The sequence below is a fragment of the Trichomycterus rosablanca genome, chromosome 17 (assembly GCF_030014385.1).
Source record: "Trichomycterus rosablanca isolate fTriRos1 chromosome 17, fTriRos1.hap1, whole genome shotgun sequence".
In the NCBI taxonomy this organism is placed as follows: Eukaryota; Metazoa; Chordata; class Actinopteri; order Siluriformes; family Trichomycteridae; genus Trichomycterus; species Trichomycterus rosablanca.
In genome coordinates, this window is record NC_086004.1 from 29,304,107 (window position 1) to 29,323,281 (window position 19,175).

A 19,175-nucleotide genomic window follows, 5' to 3' on the forward strand; every position below is an offset into this window, starting at 1 on the left:
CTATTCTCAGTCCAGCAGTGACAGTGAGGTGTTTAAAAACTCCAGCAGCGCTGCTGTGTCTGATCCACTCGTACCAGCACAACACACACTAACACACCACCACCATGTCAGTGTCACTGCAGTGCTGAGAATGATCCACCACCTAAATAATACCTGCTCTGTGGTGGTCCTGTGGTGGTCCTGACCATTGAAGAAGTTTTTCTCTGGATGAATGAAGTATCTATCATTCGCCGTCCCACTGCCGTATGATTAGGGTTTAATTCAGGATGTTCTCCAGGATGTTCACCACTGTTCTCCGAGCTTCTCCATCTCGTTTCTCCTCCTCCTCCTCACTGATCAGATTTCCTGCAATGAAATTCGCTTTGATTCCTCGTTCAGATCCACTCGATCAGCTGTAGCGTCGCCGTGATTCACTTCAGCGTCTCTCTCGACTCGACGCGTGAATTAAATTTCCATTTTCTTTTCAAGAGGAGTTACTGCGGTATACAGGAGATACAGGAGATGAATAATCCATCAACACACACACACACACACACACACAAATCTGCCATCTGTAATTCATGCTGTGGGCCAGGTTATGTAGCCTCGGGCCAGAAGCTTGTGAGATCAAACCCCAGGAGAGTCGGAGCTGAACTCTTAACCTTCACCTGCGTAACTTTGGGCTCAGAACTGTACAAACAAGCCAGTGAATGCAGGAATAATCTATCGGTTAGAGGAAGGGCAGTTGTAGCCTAGCGGTTAAGGTACTGAACTAGTAATCAGAAGGTTGCTGTTTCAAGTCCCACCATTGCTGTCCAAGTTCTCCTCACTTTTAAGAATGTTTCTCCTTCACAGAAACCTCAGTGCTAGAAAAAACAAAACATTTGCAAAACAGACGAAGATCCAGCCCAGAGTTGTGCAGGAAGCTTGCTGGTGATTTAAAGTGGCCCACAAAGTTAGAAAGCTCTGCTGCTGTTTATAAAATCCACGTATTCAGGTCTGGTGTTCTCTGTGCTGATGGGTTTGCTGTGCGGCTCTTCCCGGATTCTCTGCTCTCCTCTATTTCCTTTCCGGCATCAATCAGCTGCGATCGTTGAGTCATTTAGACGAGACGCTTCAGTATCACGTTCAGAACGTATTTCCTTTCACAGCAGCTAAATCCCAAATGAAAGTGAGATAGACAAGAAATACGACGCCATGTTTTTATATTTATTTATTTATATAAGTGCTGAATACGAGACGTTCTCCGTCGTTGGGATTTATGTGATGGAATCTGAAGCTGCATTTTAAAGAAGTTCATTTTAAAGCTGCTGTGAACTGCACAGGTTTTTATCTACAGAATTTATACTCGCTTCATGTTTTTGGCTGAGAGGTCGTCCTGTGATAAGGAAATTATATTTAGGAGGAAGTGTGCGGCGTTTGTAGGTATTTATTTTGCTTCTGAAATGAAACCCGGAGCGGTGCAGCGGCGTCCAGCTCTCAGATAAAGAATGAATGACCGAGAGCATTTTGTTGCATCACAGTAACACTGATATACACAGTACAACCACAGATCAGAAACAGTGTGTTTTTATTTACATTTATTTATTTACGACCTTCATTTCTTTGTAGTATAAACCCAATATATTTAATGTTTTATCTGGTCAGCTTCAGGCCTGCACCACGTTCCAAAAAAAGTTGGGACGGGAGGAATTTATGGCTAGTAATGAGTTTAAAAATAAAATAATCATAATTTGGTACAAAAGCAGTATCCACAAAAGCCTGAGTCTCTAATCAGAACAGATTGCTGTGACAGCCTTAACTCTTCTAGGAAGGTCTCTGTGGGAATTTGGGCCTCTGGTGTTCAGTGGGGTTGACGTTCCTGAAGTCGAAGTTCCTCCCTGCTTCTCTTGTAGAACCATGTGTTCAGGAACCTTGTTTATGCACTGGGACCATGGTCAGCTCAGACTGATAATGATTGACCAGCCAGAATATCCACTTGTTCACCAGTACATGATTTCATTGTTTCCATGGTTCAGCTGATCTACCAGCGTTTGGTGGTCTATTATGACCAGCTTGACCAGAACTAGAGTCGATCGACCCTCAAAACCTCTCCAACTAAGCCGGGCATCCAGCTTCACCAGCTTCACCGTGTTCCATCAGCATAACCGACTGTACCAAGTTAGTCCACAGGCTTAATCAAGTTGTTCAACCAGCAAATCCAGCTTTACCAAGTTGGCTTACCAGTATAATCAGCTTCACAAAACTGGACAACAGCATGACCAGAACTACAAAGCTATCTGACCAATAACGCCAATCTAACTAAGCTGGGCATTCAGCATAAACAGCTTAACCAAGTTTGTCTTTCAGCAGGACCAGCGTCACAAATCTGGACAACCAGCATGACCTGCTTTACCAAGTTTTTCCACAGGGTTTACCAAGTTGTTTAACCAGCATGCAAAGTTAGTCAACCAACTAGTCCAGCTTTACCAAGTTATTCAACCATCATAACCAGCTTCACAGAGCTGGATTGAGCAACAACACCAGTCCAACTAAGCTAAGCATTCAGAATAACCAGCTTCACCAAGTTTGTCAAATAGCATAACCAGCTTTAACAGCTTGGTGTACCAGCCAGACTAGCTTCACAAATCTGGACAACCAGCAAGATAAGCTTTACTAAACACATGATTTACCAAATTGTTTAACCAGCATGCAAAGTTAGTCAACCAACTAGTCCAGCTTTATGAGTATGATCAGCTTTACTAAGCTGGTCAACCAACATAACCAGAACTACAAAGCTGATTGACCAACAACACCAGTCTAACTAATCATAACCAGCTTTACCAACTTACCAACAGCATGACCAGGTATGCAAAGTCAGTCAACCAGCAAATCCAGCTTTACCAAGTTGTTAAACCATCATGACCAGTTTTATCTGTGTAGCTGGTCAGCATAACCAGCCTGAACCAGCATGAATCCTTCTAAAACCTGTGGTGACCGGCTACCAACATGAGCTCATTTTAACTGGACATTAAAAATTACCGTCATGGCAACGACACACAGCCGAACAAATAAGGTCGTATCACAGACAGGAAGTGTGAGTGAGTGTGGCGTGAGCTTCTATTACCCTCATGAAATAAAGGTTAACGTTCCGGTCACAGATGGGATAAAATAATAAAAACACAGAATTATTTCATCATGGCTGAGACTCGACACCTGAATGTCTCTTCTGATTGGATAATCACGCGGAGTCGCGGCCCGTCGCCACCTGACGCCCGGGGCAGTAATTACGAATCAGTGTATCGTGATCAGAAACACCCCGTCTGATCCGACCCTTCAGAAATCAGCTGATTACAGATCACGGCCGAGGGTCCGAGGGTCAGGGAGGTGCCGGCTAATGAAACGTCTCCTCTGAACGCGCGCAGTGGAAGCTAAAAACCAGATTTGCCGCCGCTGCGAGCTCCGGCGCTGGTGCTGGAGGAAGCAGATATCGATCGTGGTTGAACGACGGAGGGCTTCTCAGCTGCTGGATCTCATTTGGTGAGAGAATTCACACCTCGACGTGGATTATCCGCCGCACAGACTTATTGGAAACACGCTCGTGATTCTGTTTTGTGCTCGGAGGCTATTAGTTTCCCGCGGTGGCATCGCTAATAAAACATTTGGGTCTTTGTCGTGATTAAAGGCTCCTGTCTGGAGGGCTGGAAACCAAAGATTTCTGCTCCTACGATCTCCATGAGCTCCATCACACGTGGAGCCTCGGCGTCATCAGCGTGTGAATCTGAGCTGAATCTGCATCAGTGTGGAATAAGCGTCAGATCCAGTGTTGCAGCTCCACATGTATCTGTGTTTATCTGGATTCTCCTCAGAGATTCGACCCAAGCACATTCTGATTAGTGAAGTGTGTGTGTTACTAGATTCAGTCTTGAACACCCGTATAGCGCGCAGATCTTTACGCCGGGCTGCTCGTTCGTCTCTGCAGTAATAAAATCACTCCATCAGATCTCTGCTTTGTCCCCGACGCTCATGATTACGTAACACCTCCACGTCGTTCAAGCCCACTTGAGTCGTAGATTTGAGGCCATTACTGACGCGCCGTTCTACCGCCGATCTCATTTCCTCCGCCGGCGGTGCCACATCAGAGCGTCGCTGAAACGTTCCCGGTCTGGTCATTAGGAATTAAACGAATTTAAAAAGTTGATTTCCCTCTGAGAAAACCTAATTATCCTGTTAACTTCACCGTCTACACGACCTACAGCGGCAGCCGCCGGGACTGATCACTTCTCCCTGGATTTTGGGCGTATGTCTCCTGCTTCCTCCTGCCAACAAGATTTCGGGGCCAGAGGGGCACCAATTTTTCCGGGCCGAGAACCTGCGCTGAACCGTTTGGGATTTTGGCACCAGTCCCGGTACCATGGCATGGAAAAGTGTTACATGTGCCCGGACCTCAGCCAGACCATCTTCCGTTCAGACCGGGTGAATTGTGTCTGTTTAGTGCCCGCCGGTATAGCACGCAGACAAAAAAACGCCATCCGTTCTGCCTGACCTGTGTATGAATGTGTGTGTGTGTGTGTGTGTGTGTGTGTACCGCACACCGCTCTTGTGACCTCTTGATGCTCTTTGATTTATGTTCCTTTTCGTTTGTTTTGTTTGTATTTCTGTGCTCAGATATAGACGAGTGTTCGACACTGATGCATTACTGCCAGGCTAACACGGTGTGTGTGAATCTGCCCGGTGGGCATCGATGTGACTGTGTGCCCGGATCCTCCAGAGTGGACGACTTCTCCTGCACAGGTACACACACACACACACACACACATGAACACACTATTACACTATTCATCTGTTTATTTCTCACCTAGTCATTTCCAATTCCCAATAAGAAATCGGGTGGGCGACCGCTTTTCATCACCTGCCAGTTTGGGTTCCCACAGAGATCCGTATCGTGCACGGAGAGCTACACTAAACTCCATAATCACTCAAACAGGAAGTGGAATTGTTAGTAATCAGGAGCTCTGTTATATTTTTATTTCTTTTATTGTTTACAGAAGAGTCTGTGGCCCAGTGGTTGTGTATTTATTACTCCCAACTGGCCCTCAACAAGGAAAGTTTGGACACCCCTGATGTAACTAATGTGCTGTGCCTCCTAAGCCTGATTGTTTACGTTCCTCTTTTCACTGAATAAGGGATTTCGTGGCGAAGCTCCGACCCTCGACGACCTTCAGATTGAGCTGAGAGTTAATAATGGATGAAGAAACATTAATATTTGGACGCGGTTGGTAATCAGGGGAACAGACGGAGAGAAAACTAAACAGAACTGGATATTACAGCTTACATTACAAAATAACCACAGATCTGGAGCCCTGACACATTTGTCCTAATTATTGCTAATTACTGTGTTAACTAAGCTAACGATCTGATAATTAGGGGTTAATCTATACATACGTACTAATGTAAAGTCAGCGGTTAGGTAAAACACCCCGGGACGCCTTCCGACAGGCCTGTGCACCGGATATTCAGCTTCATTAGCATATTTTCTGCTTTAATTAAGTCATAATCTATTACTAATTAAGGCTTAATGAATATTGAGGTACATGTTAATTAGCAGTAATCGTTAATGTACTAACAGCAGTTTTATAACATCACTGTTATATTTCTGACTGATAATACAGAAGTATTAAAATCACACACACACACACACACATTATGTGGCCGAAAGTATGTGGACACACCTTTTAATATGGAACTGTTGGACTCCTGAGCAAAGCCCCTAACCCTCAATTGTAGACAGACAGACAGATAGACAGACAGACAGGTAGATAGATAGATAGATAGATAGATAGATAGATAGATAGATAGATAGATAGATAGATAGATAGATAGATAGATAGATATATAGACAGACAGATAGACCAACAGAGAGATAGACAGACAGACAGATAGATAGACATACAGATAGATAGATAGACAGATAGATAGATAGATAGATAGATAGATAGATAGATAGATAGATAGATAGATAGATAGACAGACAGACAGACAGACAGACAGACAGACAGACAGACAGACAGACAGACATATAGATAGATAGATAGATAGATAGATAGATAGATAGATAGATAGATAGATAGATAGATAGACAGACAGACAGACAGACAGATAGATAGATAGACAGACATATAGATAGACAGACAGACTAATAGATAGACAGACAGTTAGATAGATAGATAGATAGATAGATAGATAGATAGATAGATAGATAGATAGATAGATAGATAGATAGATAGATAGACAGACAGACAGACATATAGATAGACAGATAGACAGACAGACAGACAGTTAGATAGATAGATAGATAGATAGATAGATAGATAGATAGATAGATAGATAGATAGATAGATAGATAGACAGATAGACAGACAGACATATAGATAGACAGATAGACAGACATATAGATAGACAGACAGACAGACATATAGATAGACAGACAGACAGACAGACAGTTAGATAGATAGATAGATAGATAGATAGATAGATAGACAGACAGACAGACAGACAGACAGACAGACAGACAGATAGATAGATAGATAGATAGACAGACAGACAGACTAATAGATAGACAGACAGACAGACAGATAGACGGACATATAGATATATAGACAGATAGACACACCAACAGAGAGATTGATAGATAGACATACAGACAGATTGACAGTGAGACAGATAGCTAGATGGATAGACAGACAGACTGATAGACAGACTGATAGATAGACAGATTGATAGACAGATAGACATATGAAAGCATCAGCAAAATGCTGTAAATGTTATTATTAATATTAGAGCTCGTGGGTAGTCTCCTTAAAAAAAGTCGTTATTTTATTTCTCAGCGCTGCATTAAAGCCTGAATCTAACGAGTAAACTGAAATGTCACTTTCTCCTTTAATTAAACACAAAGATCCGGTCCGTTTAAACGAAGCGTCGCTACCGAGCTGCACTTTTATGCAGAACTGGATGTGTCTGCAGCTCATTATTCTCCTTCACTTCTTCTCTTCGAGGGTGAATCAGCAGGAGCAGAATTAAGCAGGACGCTCGTATTTAGGAAATCTCTCCCCGAGGCCTCGCGACGGCGACGCCCGTTAGTCAGCGCGCTCGGCGGATCTTGAAGGACCTGAGGAACTTCATCAGACACACGTTCTGGTTTTAACCTCCATTTCCTCCACTTAAGCGCGGCGATGATGTACGACCGCGCGGATTTTAACGACCTCTCGGGTCTCGTCTCCTTCTCAGGTGAGCTGAGATCCAGATCGAGTTGAGATGTGTGAGACGGTGGACCGGTACCGGCGCTTATTATGAAGTATTACGAGATCAGGAGACGTTTATTAGCGTCAGCTTTAGATTAAACAGGCGTTTGCTTAATGTCACGTCGTCCTGCTGGATGTAGAAGTTTCGGGAGCTGATTTCTTTACTTCCAAGCCAATGACATGAATGGAAATGGTCATGTGACTCTTCGTGATAAGATTGGGCCGCTCTAATGCTCACAGGCGTCTCTATAAGCCAATCAAGGTCTTTATTCCATTTTCTGGAGCCTTTACCAGAACCTAAGGGGCTCGAACTCTCAAAGTTGGAGTCAGTTTTGTTTGAGTCATGCTGTGTTATCTCCTTTCACCCTGTTCTTCAATGGTCAGGACCACCACAGAGCAGGTATTATTTAGGTGGTGGATGATTCTCAGCACTGCAGTGACACTGACATGGTGGTGGTGTGTTAGTGTGTGTTGTGCTGGTATGAACTGGAGTTTTTAAACACCGTGTCCACTCACTGTCCACTCTATTAGACACTCCTACCTAGTCGGTCCACCTTGTAGATGTAAAGTCAGAGACGATCGCTCATCTATTGCTGCTGTTTGAGTCGGTCATCTTCTAGACCTTCATCAGTGGTCACAGGACGCTGCCCACGGGGTGCTGTTGGCTGGATGTTTTCGGTTGGTGGACTATTCTCAGTCCAGCAGTGACAGTGAGGTGTTTAAAAACTCCAGCAGGACTGCTGTGTCTGATCCACTCATACCAGCACAACACACACTAACACACCACCACCATGTCAGTGTCACTGCAGTGCTGAGAATGATCCACCACCCAAATAATACCTGCTCTGTGGTGGTCCTGTGGCATGCAGAGAAACAGATGGACTACAGTCAGTAATTGTAGAACTACAAAGTGCTTCTATATGGTAAGTGGAGCTGATAAGATGGACCGTGAGTGTAGAAACAAGGAGGTGGTTTTAATGTTATGGCCTCCATTTCTTCTGATGAATACACCACACTTAAGACACCGTGTGGGAACTGGACACGACGCCGAAACGTCAGAGCTCTTCAGCTCCGGTGCTTCATTTTATGACATCATTTCCCAAACTCCTCGCCAGGATCCGGCGTCTGGGGAGGGATCGTTCCTTCCCCTGAGGTTCCTGAGCGCTCCGGACGTAATGGGGTCAGTCAGGCTGGCGTGAAATTGGAACACGGGCCCCGAAAGTGGCTTTTATGACACTCGGAGGGAATAATTTAGCGTAGGAGCGTATAGAGGAGCGTTCCCACGTGAATCCTGCACTCGTGCGCCTCGCTTTTCACACTCGGTCTGACAAACGGCTCCTAAACGGCTTTCACCGACATCCGTTATACATCAGAACTCACCGCGTAGCCGAAAGTATGTGGACACGATGTGGACCTTTGGAATGGCAATGTTATAGGATGCCTCTCTTCCCGTGAGTCAGTTCATCAGTGGACCTCCTCACGTGACGTCTATCTACGCTTCTTTATAAACTTCTGGGTGTCCATATACTTTTGGCCATAGTCTCCGAGATTCGGTTCCTTGTTCGGAACTCCGAACCAATTAATTAAACGGAGATGAATTAGCACCCTGTCCATGGTCTCCTGCCTTCCACCCAGTGTTTCCCGGTGGTACCGGACCCCCTGCGACCCTGATCAACCCTGAAATAACAGTAATAGAAAACATTTCAGTGAATGATCACACTAAAGAGAAAAATCCAATCTTCTCTCATCGATACAGAGGTTTAATTGAACGTGACTTCAATTATGTGAGGCGCGAGTTCCGAGCTGAGGAGGTGCAGGAGCTCTAAACTGAGGGTGATTCCCAAAATCTCAGAGGCGCCTCCGTGCATTAACCTAATAAAGTGCAGGTTATACAAGCCGCACCCCTCCTCATCCTGAGTTACATTTTCATTTTGTACCAACAACTAACAGCTAACAGTGTTTGATATCTGTTACATGGCCAAAAGTATGTGGACAGATAGGATAAGATAATATAAAATAGCCTTTTATCATCCCACAAGGGGAAATATTTGCAACGTAACAGCAGCTTTTAAGAATATATGGACCCTGACCTCTGACCTTTACCTCACTGAAAATCCTTGATATGAATTTTGAGTCTTGACAAGCCCTTCCAGTAGACGTTTAGCCATTTTCAATTCCCTGTTGGTCTGCACAATATGTTTTGCTCTAATTGATCATTTCTCCAGCGCTCATGCCAATTCATTACCCGAACAGTAGGGGTCACTGTTGCAGGGGCAGGAAGGTGACTGGCAGGCCGTTGGAATCTCAAGGCCAGCAAGACAGACAAGAGGGCTTTATAAACCTGGACCAGTGACATCACAGTGTCTTTAACAGGGCAGTTGTAGCCTAGTGGACTAGTAATCAAAAGGTTGCTGGTTCAAGCCCCACTGTTGGACCCTTGAGCACGGCCCTTAACCCTCAATAGCTTATACAGTATGCTGTCACACTACTGTAAGTCGCTTTGGATAAAAGTGTCTCCTAAATGCCAAAAATGTAAATGTAAAACACACACCAGGCACATACAAAATAAACACGCCCCCTAGCGGAGGCTTTATGTTACAGCTTGTAAACCACAGTGCGACTGGATTGCCACCATTTTATTTTATGAAGTTTATTTTGTTTTGTGTTTTGTTTTAATTAATTTGACGTTTTGATTTTGCCGCTGTAAAAATCGGGTTTGAAAACCCTGAACTTGGAGGTTCATTCATTCATCGCTTTACCACCATGTTATCCTGGTCAAGGTCCCGTTTTCTCCAGCTTAACCTCACCAGTGATTTAGTGGTGTAAATAACGACATCCTGTCTTTAAAGCTCTAGCATCACATGACCATGTTCCACTTCCAGTTCGAGGGTTCTGTAAGGGGGTGAGATTTATCGGAATGGTTTTTATTGCTCAAGTGTTCAAGTCTCACCACCACCAAGCTGCTCCTGTTGGACCCCTGAGCAAGACCATTAACCCCCTAATTGCTTGAATTGTATACAAACATAATTGTTAGTCGCTTTGGATAAAAACTTCTAAATGCAGAAAATTATTAGATCCTGGTCAAGGTCTCGTTTTCTCTGGCGTATTGTCACCAGTGATTTTGGGGTGTCCTGTCTTCAAAGCTCTAGCATCACATGACCATTAGCAGTATTAAAAAAGCCAGGCGTGTCGTTCCACTTCCAGTTCGAGGGTTCTTTAAGAGGGCGAGATTTATCGGAATGGTTTTTATCGCTATTAAACGACTCTTGAGCTCCGTCTCTCATCCAGAACTCACGCTGGCATGATTTCAGCTGAACGTCTGATCTGATGAGAGGATTAAAATGATGTAATAGCCGAGACTTCAGGAGCAAAATGAGCCTCAGTTTGAGTTTTAATTCTCTCATCAGATCTTAATCATTAGGGGACGCGGGTCGGCGGGGTCGGTTCGGTCATCTAGGAGTCGTTTTAAACCCCGGCGAGGGATGAAATTGCTCATTATGCAGTCGTCCTCTCGGCCTGACTGAACGTGGCTTCATGTTACTGATTTTAAAGTCTGCTGTGTTGGATATGCGCCTGTCTTGGGACTTGCACAATACAGTAAATCATCGTAAACTCGGCGTGTTATGAAAGTACGTTTCAGGTTAACGCAGGTCGCATTAAAAACCCAGAAGATTTAACACAATGTGAATTAAATTGAGAGTCTTATGAGAGAATCTCCTCTGAGACTGAATCTTAACTAATTGGGTTTTAAACATTAAATTCGGAGATTTAAATCCCAATTAGTCTGTCTGTGTCTCGCCCCTCGTGTTCGCTCGGCTAATTGCGCACCGTATCCACGCGAGGAATTCACCTCCTCGCTTCCCCGCTTCCTCGCGGCGAGAGAAAAACGCTGGACAGCAAAAGAAAGGATGAATAATGTGTTCAGTCTGCTTCAGGGTTTAAACAGCACCAGTCATTAATTAAGTACAGAATAAATTAGTCATGATTAAAATGACTCGTGCATATTGAGGAACAATGTCGGCGCTAACGAGGACATTTTTCTTTCACTTTAGAGCCGTGGATTATGGGTAAAAAAGCAGATGTATTTTCTTATGCACTGGAAATTAAGAAGGTTTTATTATTACTGGTGCTCTGCTGGGAATCGTTTAGATGATTTACAGGACGGCTGTAGCCTAGAGGTTAAGGTACTGGACTAGTAATCAAAAGGACACTGGTTAAATCCCCACCACTGCCAGTTTGCCACTGTTGGGCCCTTGAGCAAGGCCCCTAACCTTTAATTACTTAGACTGTACACTGTCACAGTACTGTACGTCGCTTGGGATAAAAGCGTCGGCTTAATGCCGAAAATGTAAACGTAATTTATAATAATAACCGTCGCTGTATGAGAGCCGCCAATGTGGGGCCCCACGAGGGCCGGACACTCATGACCAGATAATAAAAGCAGATTAATTTAATTATATTACTAATCTCATATTTATATGAATTATAATGATAAAAAAAAAAAAATCTGAATCTCAGCTGTGCTATCGACCAGCCGGGCGCCTGTACAGATACAGACAGTGTGAGAAAGCCGGAGGGGATTCCTAATAACCGCCACAATAACGACCTCTGCTGGCTGATCTATGGTGCTGCACAGCCGGGGGATAATGGAGATCTTCAGCAGTACAGAAGGTCATTGGTAGCTCAGTGGTGAAGGTATTGGACTAGCAATCAGAAGGTTGCCGGTTCAAGCCTCGCCACCACCAAGTTGCCACTGTTGGACCCCTGAGCAAGACCCTTAATTGATTGAATTGTATAAAAACATAATTGTAAGGCGCTTTGGATAAAAGCGTCCACTCAATGGCGTTATTTTTTAGATTAATGCCCGTAATTTTGGGTGTGTTACTGAAACCCGGACCCACCGCCACCCTGACCAGGATAAAGCAGTGATGAAGCATGAAGACGAAATGAAATCTGTTCCTGTTTATATGGGCACAGAAGAGACTTACTAATGAGGACTTTGGATGCCACATCAGATCAGTTATGAGATTATAAAACTATCACTGGAAATAAAAATAAATCACAGCTGACAAACGTTCAGGAAATAAATGTCTCTGAATGAAAAATGTGAGATTATTAAATATTTTACGATTCTTTTACATTATGAAGCACGCTTCGAGCTCGTGAGTTTGAATCTCAGCTCTGTTATCGACCAGCCGGGCGTCTGCTAATTGCAGAAAATGTAAATGTTTTTCATATTATTAAGGTGATAAGTCTGATTGAATTAGTGTTGGACCTCTGTTCCTTGCTCAGGGGTCCAACAGTGGCAACTTGGTGGTGGTGGTGGTGGGGCTTGAAACAGCAACCTTCTGATTACTAGTCCAGTACCTTCACCACTAAGCTACCAGGACCTCCTCTACTGCTGAAGACCTTCACTCCTAACCATGACGCGCCCCGCCCGACCGCTTCTTTTCACCAGCACGGAGATCCGTATCACACACTTAGATTTGAGCACTGGTCTCCATTATCCCCCGTCTCTGTGCAGCACCATTGATCAGCCAGCAGAGGTCAGTATTGCGGCGGTTATGAGGAATCTTTCCGTATCTGTATACGCGCCCGGCTGGTCGATAGTAGAGCCCCACCACCACCAAGTTGCCACTGTTGGACCCCTGAGCAAGGACCTTAACCCTTAACATAGTCGTAAGTCGCTGTGGATGAAAGCATCTGCTAAATGCAGAAAATGTAAATGTTTTTCATATTATTAAGTTGATTAGTCTGATTGAATTAGTGTTCCTTGCTCAGGGGTCCAACAGTGCCATTTTAGAGGTAATGGAGCGTAAAAGGTCAACATTCGAACATTATCGTTAACCAGACGTTTGTTTTTCTGGTTGTAAACACTGAGCGTCCCTTTATTAGATCCTGATCTTCATAATTTTGTGATATCTTAAAGACAGACCATCTGCGTCGCATCACCGTGGTTCAGTTCCTAATTCTGATAAAATACGGACGGGTACATGACCATCTAACCCCCCCTCGAGCCCTTAGTGCCCTTCTCACCCTCCTCAGCGTGATCGTGTCTTAATCGAGCCCTGAAGAACGTGACCTACGGCGCGGAGACGAAGCGGCTCCTGTCGGGACCGGAATAATGGAAATTAGTCCAATAAATATCTCAGACACGTTCAGTCAGATGTGAAATTAGCATCGCGGGTGCCGCGTGGCATCGGATCGTTCTGCCGTTTGGCGTGTTCAGCATCTTATCCGTGTGTGTTTATGGAAATGATTTTGTGTTGGATTAACCAGCACGTTTAGGATCTTTATTTGAATTAATACGGCTTCTCACCGCCGTCATTCTGGCTCGTCTGAGGTTCGGCGGCGGTTTTGGTCAGTGTTCTTCATAAACCTAGCACTGTGTACCCGGGCACTGCCATCATTATCAGACATGCCAACTTTGGAAATATAGCACAACACTGTGCATTTGGCCCCTATATGGTCAATGATTGGCTCGTCCAAGGGCCAGCTGCTGAAATTATGACCTCTTCTGACTGATTGGTAGTACTGCATAGAAACAGGATAACAGAGATCAGTGCGTGACTCTCTGTACGCTATACAGATCTCCATATGAACCTGCCTTGTGGAGGTGAAAAGAAGCGGTTGGTACTGGTAATTGGATATGACTCAGGACTAGTTTGGAATGAAGCGTTAGATAAAATGATAACCAGAGAGAAGACGAGCTTTTTACTCTAGCGCACCACCTCTGAGATTCAGGTTCTCAGCGGTGCTGTCGGGTGTCTACACAGACGTGATTGGCTACCACTGACGGGAGATAATTGAAGCAGTGTGATAGATTGGCGCCCTGTCCCAGTAAAATCAAAGGAACCCAGTGATACCGGACCCACAGCGACCCTGACCTTGGTTTTATTGTTTTTCCAGAGCACGACGAGTGTGTCGCTGGTCAGAGTTCATGTGATGAAAACGCCATCTGCACCAACACCATCCACGGTCACCTGTGCACCTGCAAACCCGGATTCGTGGGTAACGGCACCGTCTGTGAAGGTACGCACCCCCCCCCCCCCCCCCATCAAACCACACACACACACACACACACACACACACACACACTCACACACACATCAGCTGGCTGATAGAGATGATGAGTATCGATTCAGGTTTTGGTCTTCGCCTCGGTCTCCTCTCCCGCGGCGGCTCCGGTGCTCGCGGCTGATTGGACGAGGCCGTTAGGTTCCTGTTTTTTCGGCGGGGTGACGGGTTCGCCCGGCTGCCGCCGGTAGCTCAGGGAATAGCTGCTTTCTAACATCCTGTGCCCGGTGGGGGCTGCGGGTCGAGCTTTTGTGAGGAAGCTGAAACTAGCGCTGCATTTTAACACGCCGTACGAAACACGGAGCCACACTATATCATCATATAGCCAGGCTGATGGTCGGGTGGCCACATAGTTTTGGTCGTATGGTTTATGCTCATTATATGTTTATTATTATGATATAAAGAGTTTTTTATGGTATTCTATTATTAAATAAGTTTATTTAATTTCATTTTCTTCACGTCATTATCCTGGAAATCACCGGGCACAAGGCAGGAATGCCCCGGACGGGGCGCCAGTCCACCCCAGGGTTTCGGCCATCCCCATTCAGACATAGCCGATCATGTCTGTGTAGGACGAGATGGAGGAGCAGTCACGAAGCGATCAGGGACAGGAGTTCCACAGTTTGGGGGCTGAGGAACTCAATAACCTTTGGTTATAGCCTTTCCGAGAGGAGAGGAGGCTGTTATGGCTGCAAACAGGGAGAGTGGACTGTCCTTATGTCCAAAAGATCGAGCGTCCACATACTTTTGTCCATAAAATGTAAATCTCTTTGTTTCCGTGCATCATCACACCCTGATATCACGCCAGTCTCAGATGGGTTCAGGGATGAACTGGCACCGTGCTGTTTTGTTTCTTGGGAGTTACCGGCGTGCCAATCCGTCCCTGTTATCTGCAGCGTTCGGTGCCAGGCGTAAATTGGCGGTAAGCAAATGGCAGAAATTTGCATTCACCAAGCGTCGACGGATTGCCATAAATCGGGTTGATCTCTCTTAAGACCGGGGACTCATCTGCCAGCCGAAATGACGTTGGCACCGCGCGCACACAGACAGGCACGGACAAGCCAGATAAGCCCAGAGACGCGCCGGCGCCGGCACCCCCGTGCCCACGTCTAACCGGAATGAAGATACACTCGGAGACGAGCCGTCGCTCCGAACGGCGCCGTGTCTTTCGGCTCCAATTAATATGATGGATCCTAGCGACTTCATCGCTACGCTAATTAAATTAGCGGCTGATGTGTTTATACTGGAGAGCCGAATCAGTCTGGAGAGAGAGAGAGCGACAAGCGTGACGAGTACTTAAGTACCAAATATCAAATCATACTATCATATCGTACCCAATCAAATACAAGATAATTCTTCTTCCTCGGCCTTCGTCCCGTTTGGTTGCGGGGTCGGCTCTCGGCGGATCATGACCCGCATTATTGATTTGGCACAATTTTTGCGCCGGATGCCCTTCCTGACACAACTTTATCCGGGCTTGGGACCGGCACTACAATGCACTGGACAATTCAGTGCTTCCGATTAGCCTGGTGGCATGTTTTTGGACTGTGGGAGGAAACCGGACACGGGGAGAACATGAAAACTCCGCACAGAAAGGACCCGGACCGCCCCACCTGGGGGCCGAACCCAGGACCTTATTGCCGTGAGGCGACAGTGCTACCCACCCAGCCATCGTGCCGCCCAAATAGAAGATAATTCTGCGTACTTTTAAAGCCCTTCCTTAATGCAACATAATGCAACTTACTCTCTTTATACAAGATGTAACATAAAGCCTCCACAAGGGGGCGTACACGTACAAGTTTATTTAATTATTATTAATCTCTGCAACAATATCCAACAAGAACAAAACAGAAAATGAGCTGATCAGACTCATTTGTGTAAAGCTCATTTAAAACCTGCACATTTTGTTCACAATTGTTTTTATGAAAGTTGATTAATGATGTTTTTACTCTACCGGCTTCTCATTGTAATTGCATGATTGTAAAAGTTCACACTACACGACTTTCCAAGCCGTCAGGTCGCTGTACAGTTCACACTACACGTCTGGATCTCTTGTAATCGGGAGTCTTTCGAGTCGGTGTGTATTTCACTCTACACGACTGATCGGTAATAGGGGGTCACACACTACACCGTCACCAACTGGCATCGCAGACGAGCTTCTCTGGTCTCACAAACTACGTTCTGTCACGAAAACAAAAGCGAGAAGTGACGAGGGGTTTAATGACACCACGTCCAAAAATGCACGTCAACAAGTAGCGAGCGATCAAAGTTTGTGCGCTGATGTGCAGCGTAAAATCAAACAGGAAAAATAAATGAATCTGAGTGGATTTGGCAACACGAGCAGCAGGGATCGTTCTATAGTGAGTTGGAGGTTAATAAATATTGTTTGCAGTGCAGCGTGGGTGTTTTGTAGAGAACGATAAGGTCAGAAGTACTGTAAAACTTGTGTGTGTCGATGTATTCTGATATAAACTATATTATTCTCACCCCGTATCTTGCGTTCTCATTGGCTGTTCGACACCGCACTCATTGCCAGTCGGCCGACTCATATCCAGATATCTAGAATGCTAGATATTTATCTTCAGTCTCCGAGCTGCTCGGATCGAGTTGTTGAGTAGTTCACACACAGCGATCGGGAGCCGAGTTTCGATCGCCGAGCGAACGCCGAGTTGCTCCCGAGCCGGCAAATCTAGCGCCGACCATTCGGTGAGCGAAAATCAGGGCACGAATCGTGTAGCGTGAACCAGGCATAACAGTAACAGCTTATCTAAACTGTACAACTTACTGCTTTATATAAAGAGATAAAATTAATATTGAGCAGAATTAAATTCACCCTGGTGGTCCGACCTTCCGCAACGTGAACGTGTCTGCACACGGTACGAGATCTGAGCTTATTATAATATTTATTCAGTCTGACTGGAATGAAATTATAAAAATGTGTTTTTAGAGAGCGTACCGTTAGCGCACTGTTAGCGCGGCGCTGTAATGAGGATATATTGCGCCCGCACGGGTCATTAATCTCTCGCCTCTTATAACACGCAGAAATGAGTCTGAAATCACGTTATACAGGCGGGAAAACTTCAGCCCAACAGTCACTAAATTACACCGCAGTCGGTGAGGGTTTGTAACTGGGACGTCGGAGCGGTCGGAGCTTCGTTTGGTGGTTTGTGGGTTTGATTCTTCAGCACATTATCAGGCCGGTATGGAAAAGCTGAGATGATTCTATAAATCTGTAAGCAAATTTATCGACTCTCAAAAGTGTCTGAGCCTGCAGAGCTTATAAAATAATTAAACACAGATTTAGATCGTTTGTCTTCTGAATTCTTTCAATCCAGGTCTTTCATAGTGAGTGCATTAGCATGAACGTAGCATTTAGGAGAAGCGTTTACTGTTTATTCATTCATTCATTCATTCATTGTACACCGAGCAGGCATAACATTATGACCGCTGACAGGTGAAGTGAATAACGCTGATTATCTCGTCATCACGGCACCTGTTAGGAAGGTGGTCATAATGTTATGCCTTATCGGCGTACGTCCATACCCACATACGTAATCACTGGGCCTTTAAACCAGTAGAAACATGGATCTGTTCTTAAGATGTTTGCTAGATTACGGGAGCCGGCACCAGTTCCTGCACCAGTGCTCTGTGGGTAGGTTTGGGAAGCACCGCTGTAGAGAAATTGATGTCGGGTTAAAGAAGAAACAATCCAATTCTCCCACTGATTCATTCTGTAGGACTGGAAACCCGATTGTAATTATCTTTCCTCTCTCTCTCAACTCCAGTATGTTTCTAAATAAAGCTACTGGTCCTGTATGACAGAGATGTGTTTATACTGTACTGGTTTCACTGGTCCTCGACTGATTATTACACTTTAACTGAGTGAGATAAAAGATCTGTTTAATTTCTCCTCTGTGAACATGTGGGAGAATTAATCTTAATCATTGCAGTTGTAGACTAGCGCTTAAGGTACTGGACTAGTAATGGAAAGGTCGCTGGTTCAAGCCCCACCACAGTTTGCCACTGTTGGACCCTTTAGCAAGGCCCTTAACCCTCAATTGCTTAGACAATATAATATCTGGGAGAAGGGGGGGTCAATAAGGATCCAGGTCAGCCAGGTCTAACATCAGTACACGTGATCCTCTGTCTCAGATTTGGACTGTGATCCGTCTTAAGCTCTCAGTTTGAATTCCAGTCCCAGACGGTGCTGTCGACCTGACCGGACGCCCATCTAGGCACTAGCGATGGGGTATTTTGTAGTTATTTCAGTGTTCTGTGTGTAGAACGGTTCTTGCTTTATAAATACACATGATGCGACTGTATGGGTGTTGGAGGGGACGTTCGACAGTCTCAGCTCTCCTTGGAATTGCGACAGGGGAACCGGCTATGATAAAATTGGGTATAATAAGGGGGGGGGGGATCTTTGGAGCCTTTTAAACTTTGGAACTGATTGGAATGTTTTGTCGGGTCCATAAGTCAGTGCAACCTTGATTTACCGGACTAAAAGATGGGAGCACTGGTCCGTAAAATGGGATTGTCCCAAACAGCGTGCAAAAATATATGAAAACAGCACTGAGGTGCACAAAAGTGCTAAACGTGCACACATGATCAACAGTAAAATGAACAACGTGCATAGATATGTAAATATGTCATGGAAAACCTGTAAATAAATATTAAAATTGCTGTTCTGTACTACTGGGGAGAAATTTTATATTATTTATTTTACCGTGTGTGGTGGAGGAGATGTCTGAAGCTCTGCTGGTGCACAACTGGCGCTAGAACTTACAAAAATGAAGCACAAAACACTGAGAAAAAGGCGAGAACAAAGCGAGACTCCCG

At 45.0% G+C, this 19,175-nt stretch overlaps 1 protein-coding gene across 1 annotated transcript in view; it reads left to right on the forward strand.

The window, feature by feature from the left end:
• Nucleotides 1-19,175, forward strand: part of LOC134331915 (protein kinase C-binding protein NELL1-like) — a 194,655-nt gene that overhangs the window by 142,390 nt on the left and 33,090 nt on the right. The window contains exons 13-14 of the mRNA XM_063013452.1: nucleotides 4,627-4,752; nucleotides 14,169-14,291. Of these exons, the coding sequence (XP_062869522.1) occupies nucleotides 4,627-4,752; nucleotides 14,169-14,291 (249 nt within the window). The remainder of the gene's footprint in view (nucleotides 1-4,626; nucleotides 4,753-14,168; nucleotides 14,292-19,175) is intronic.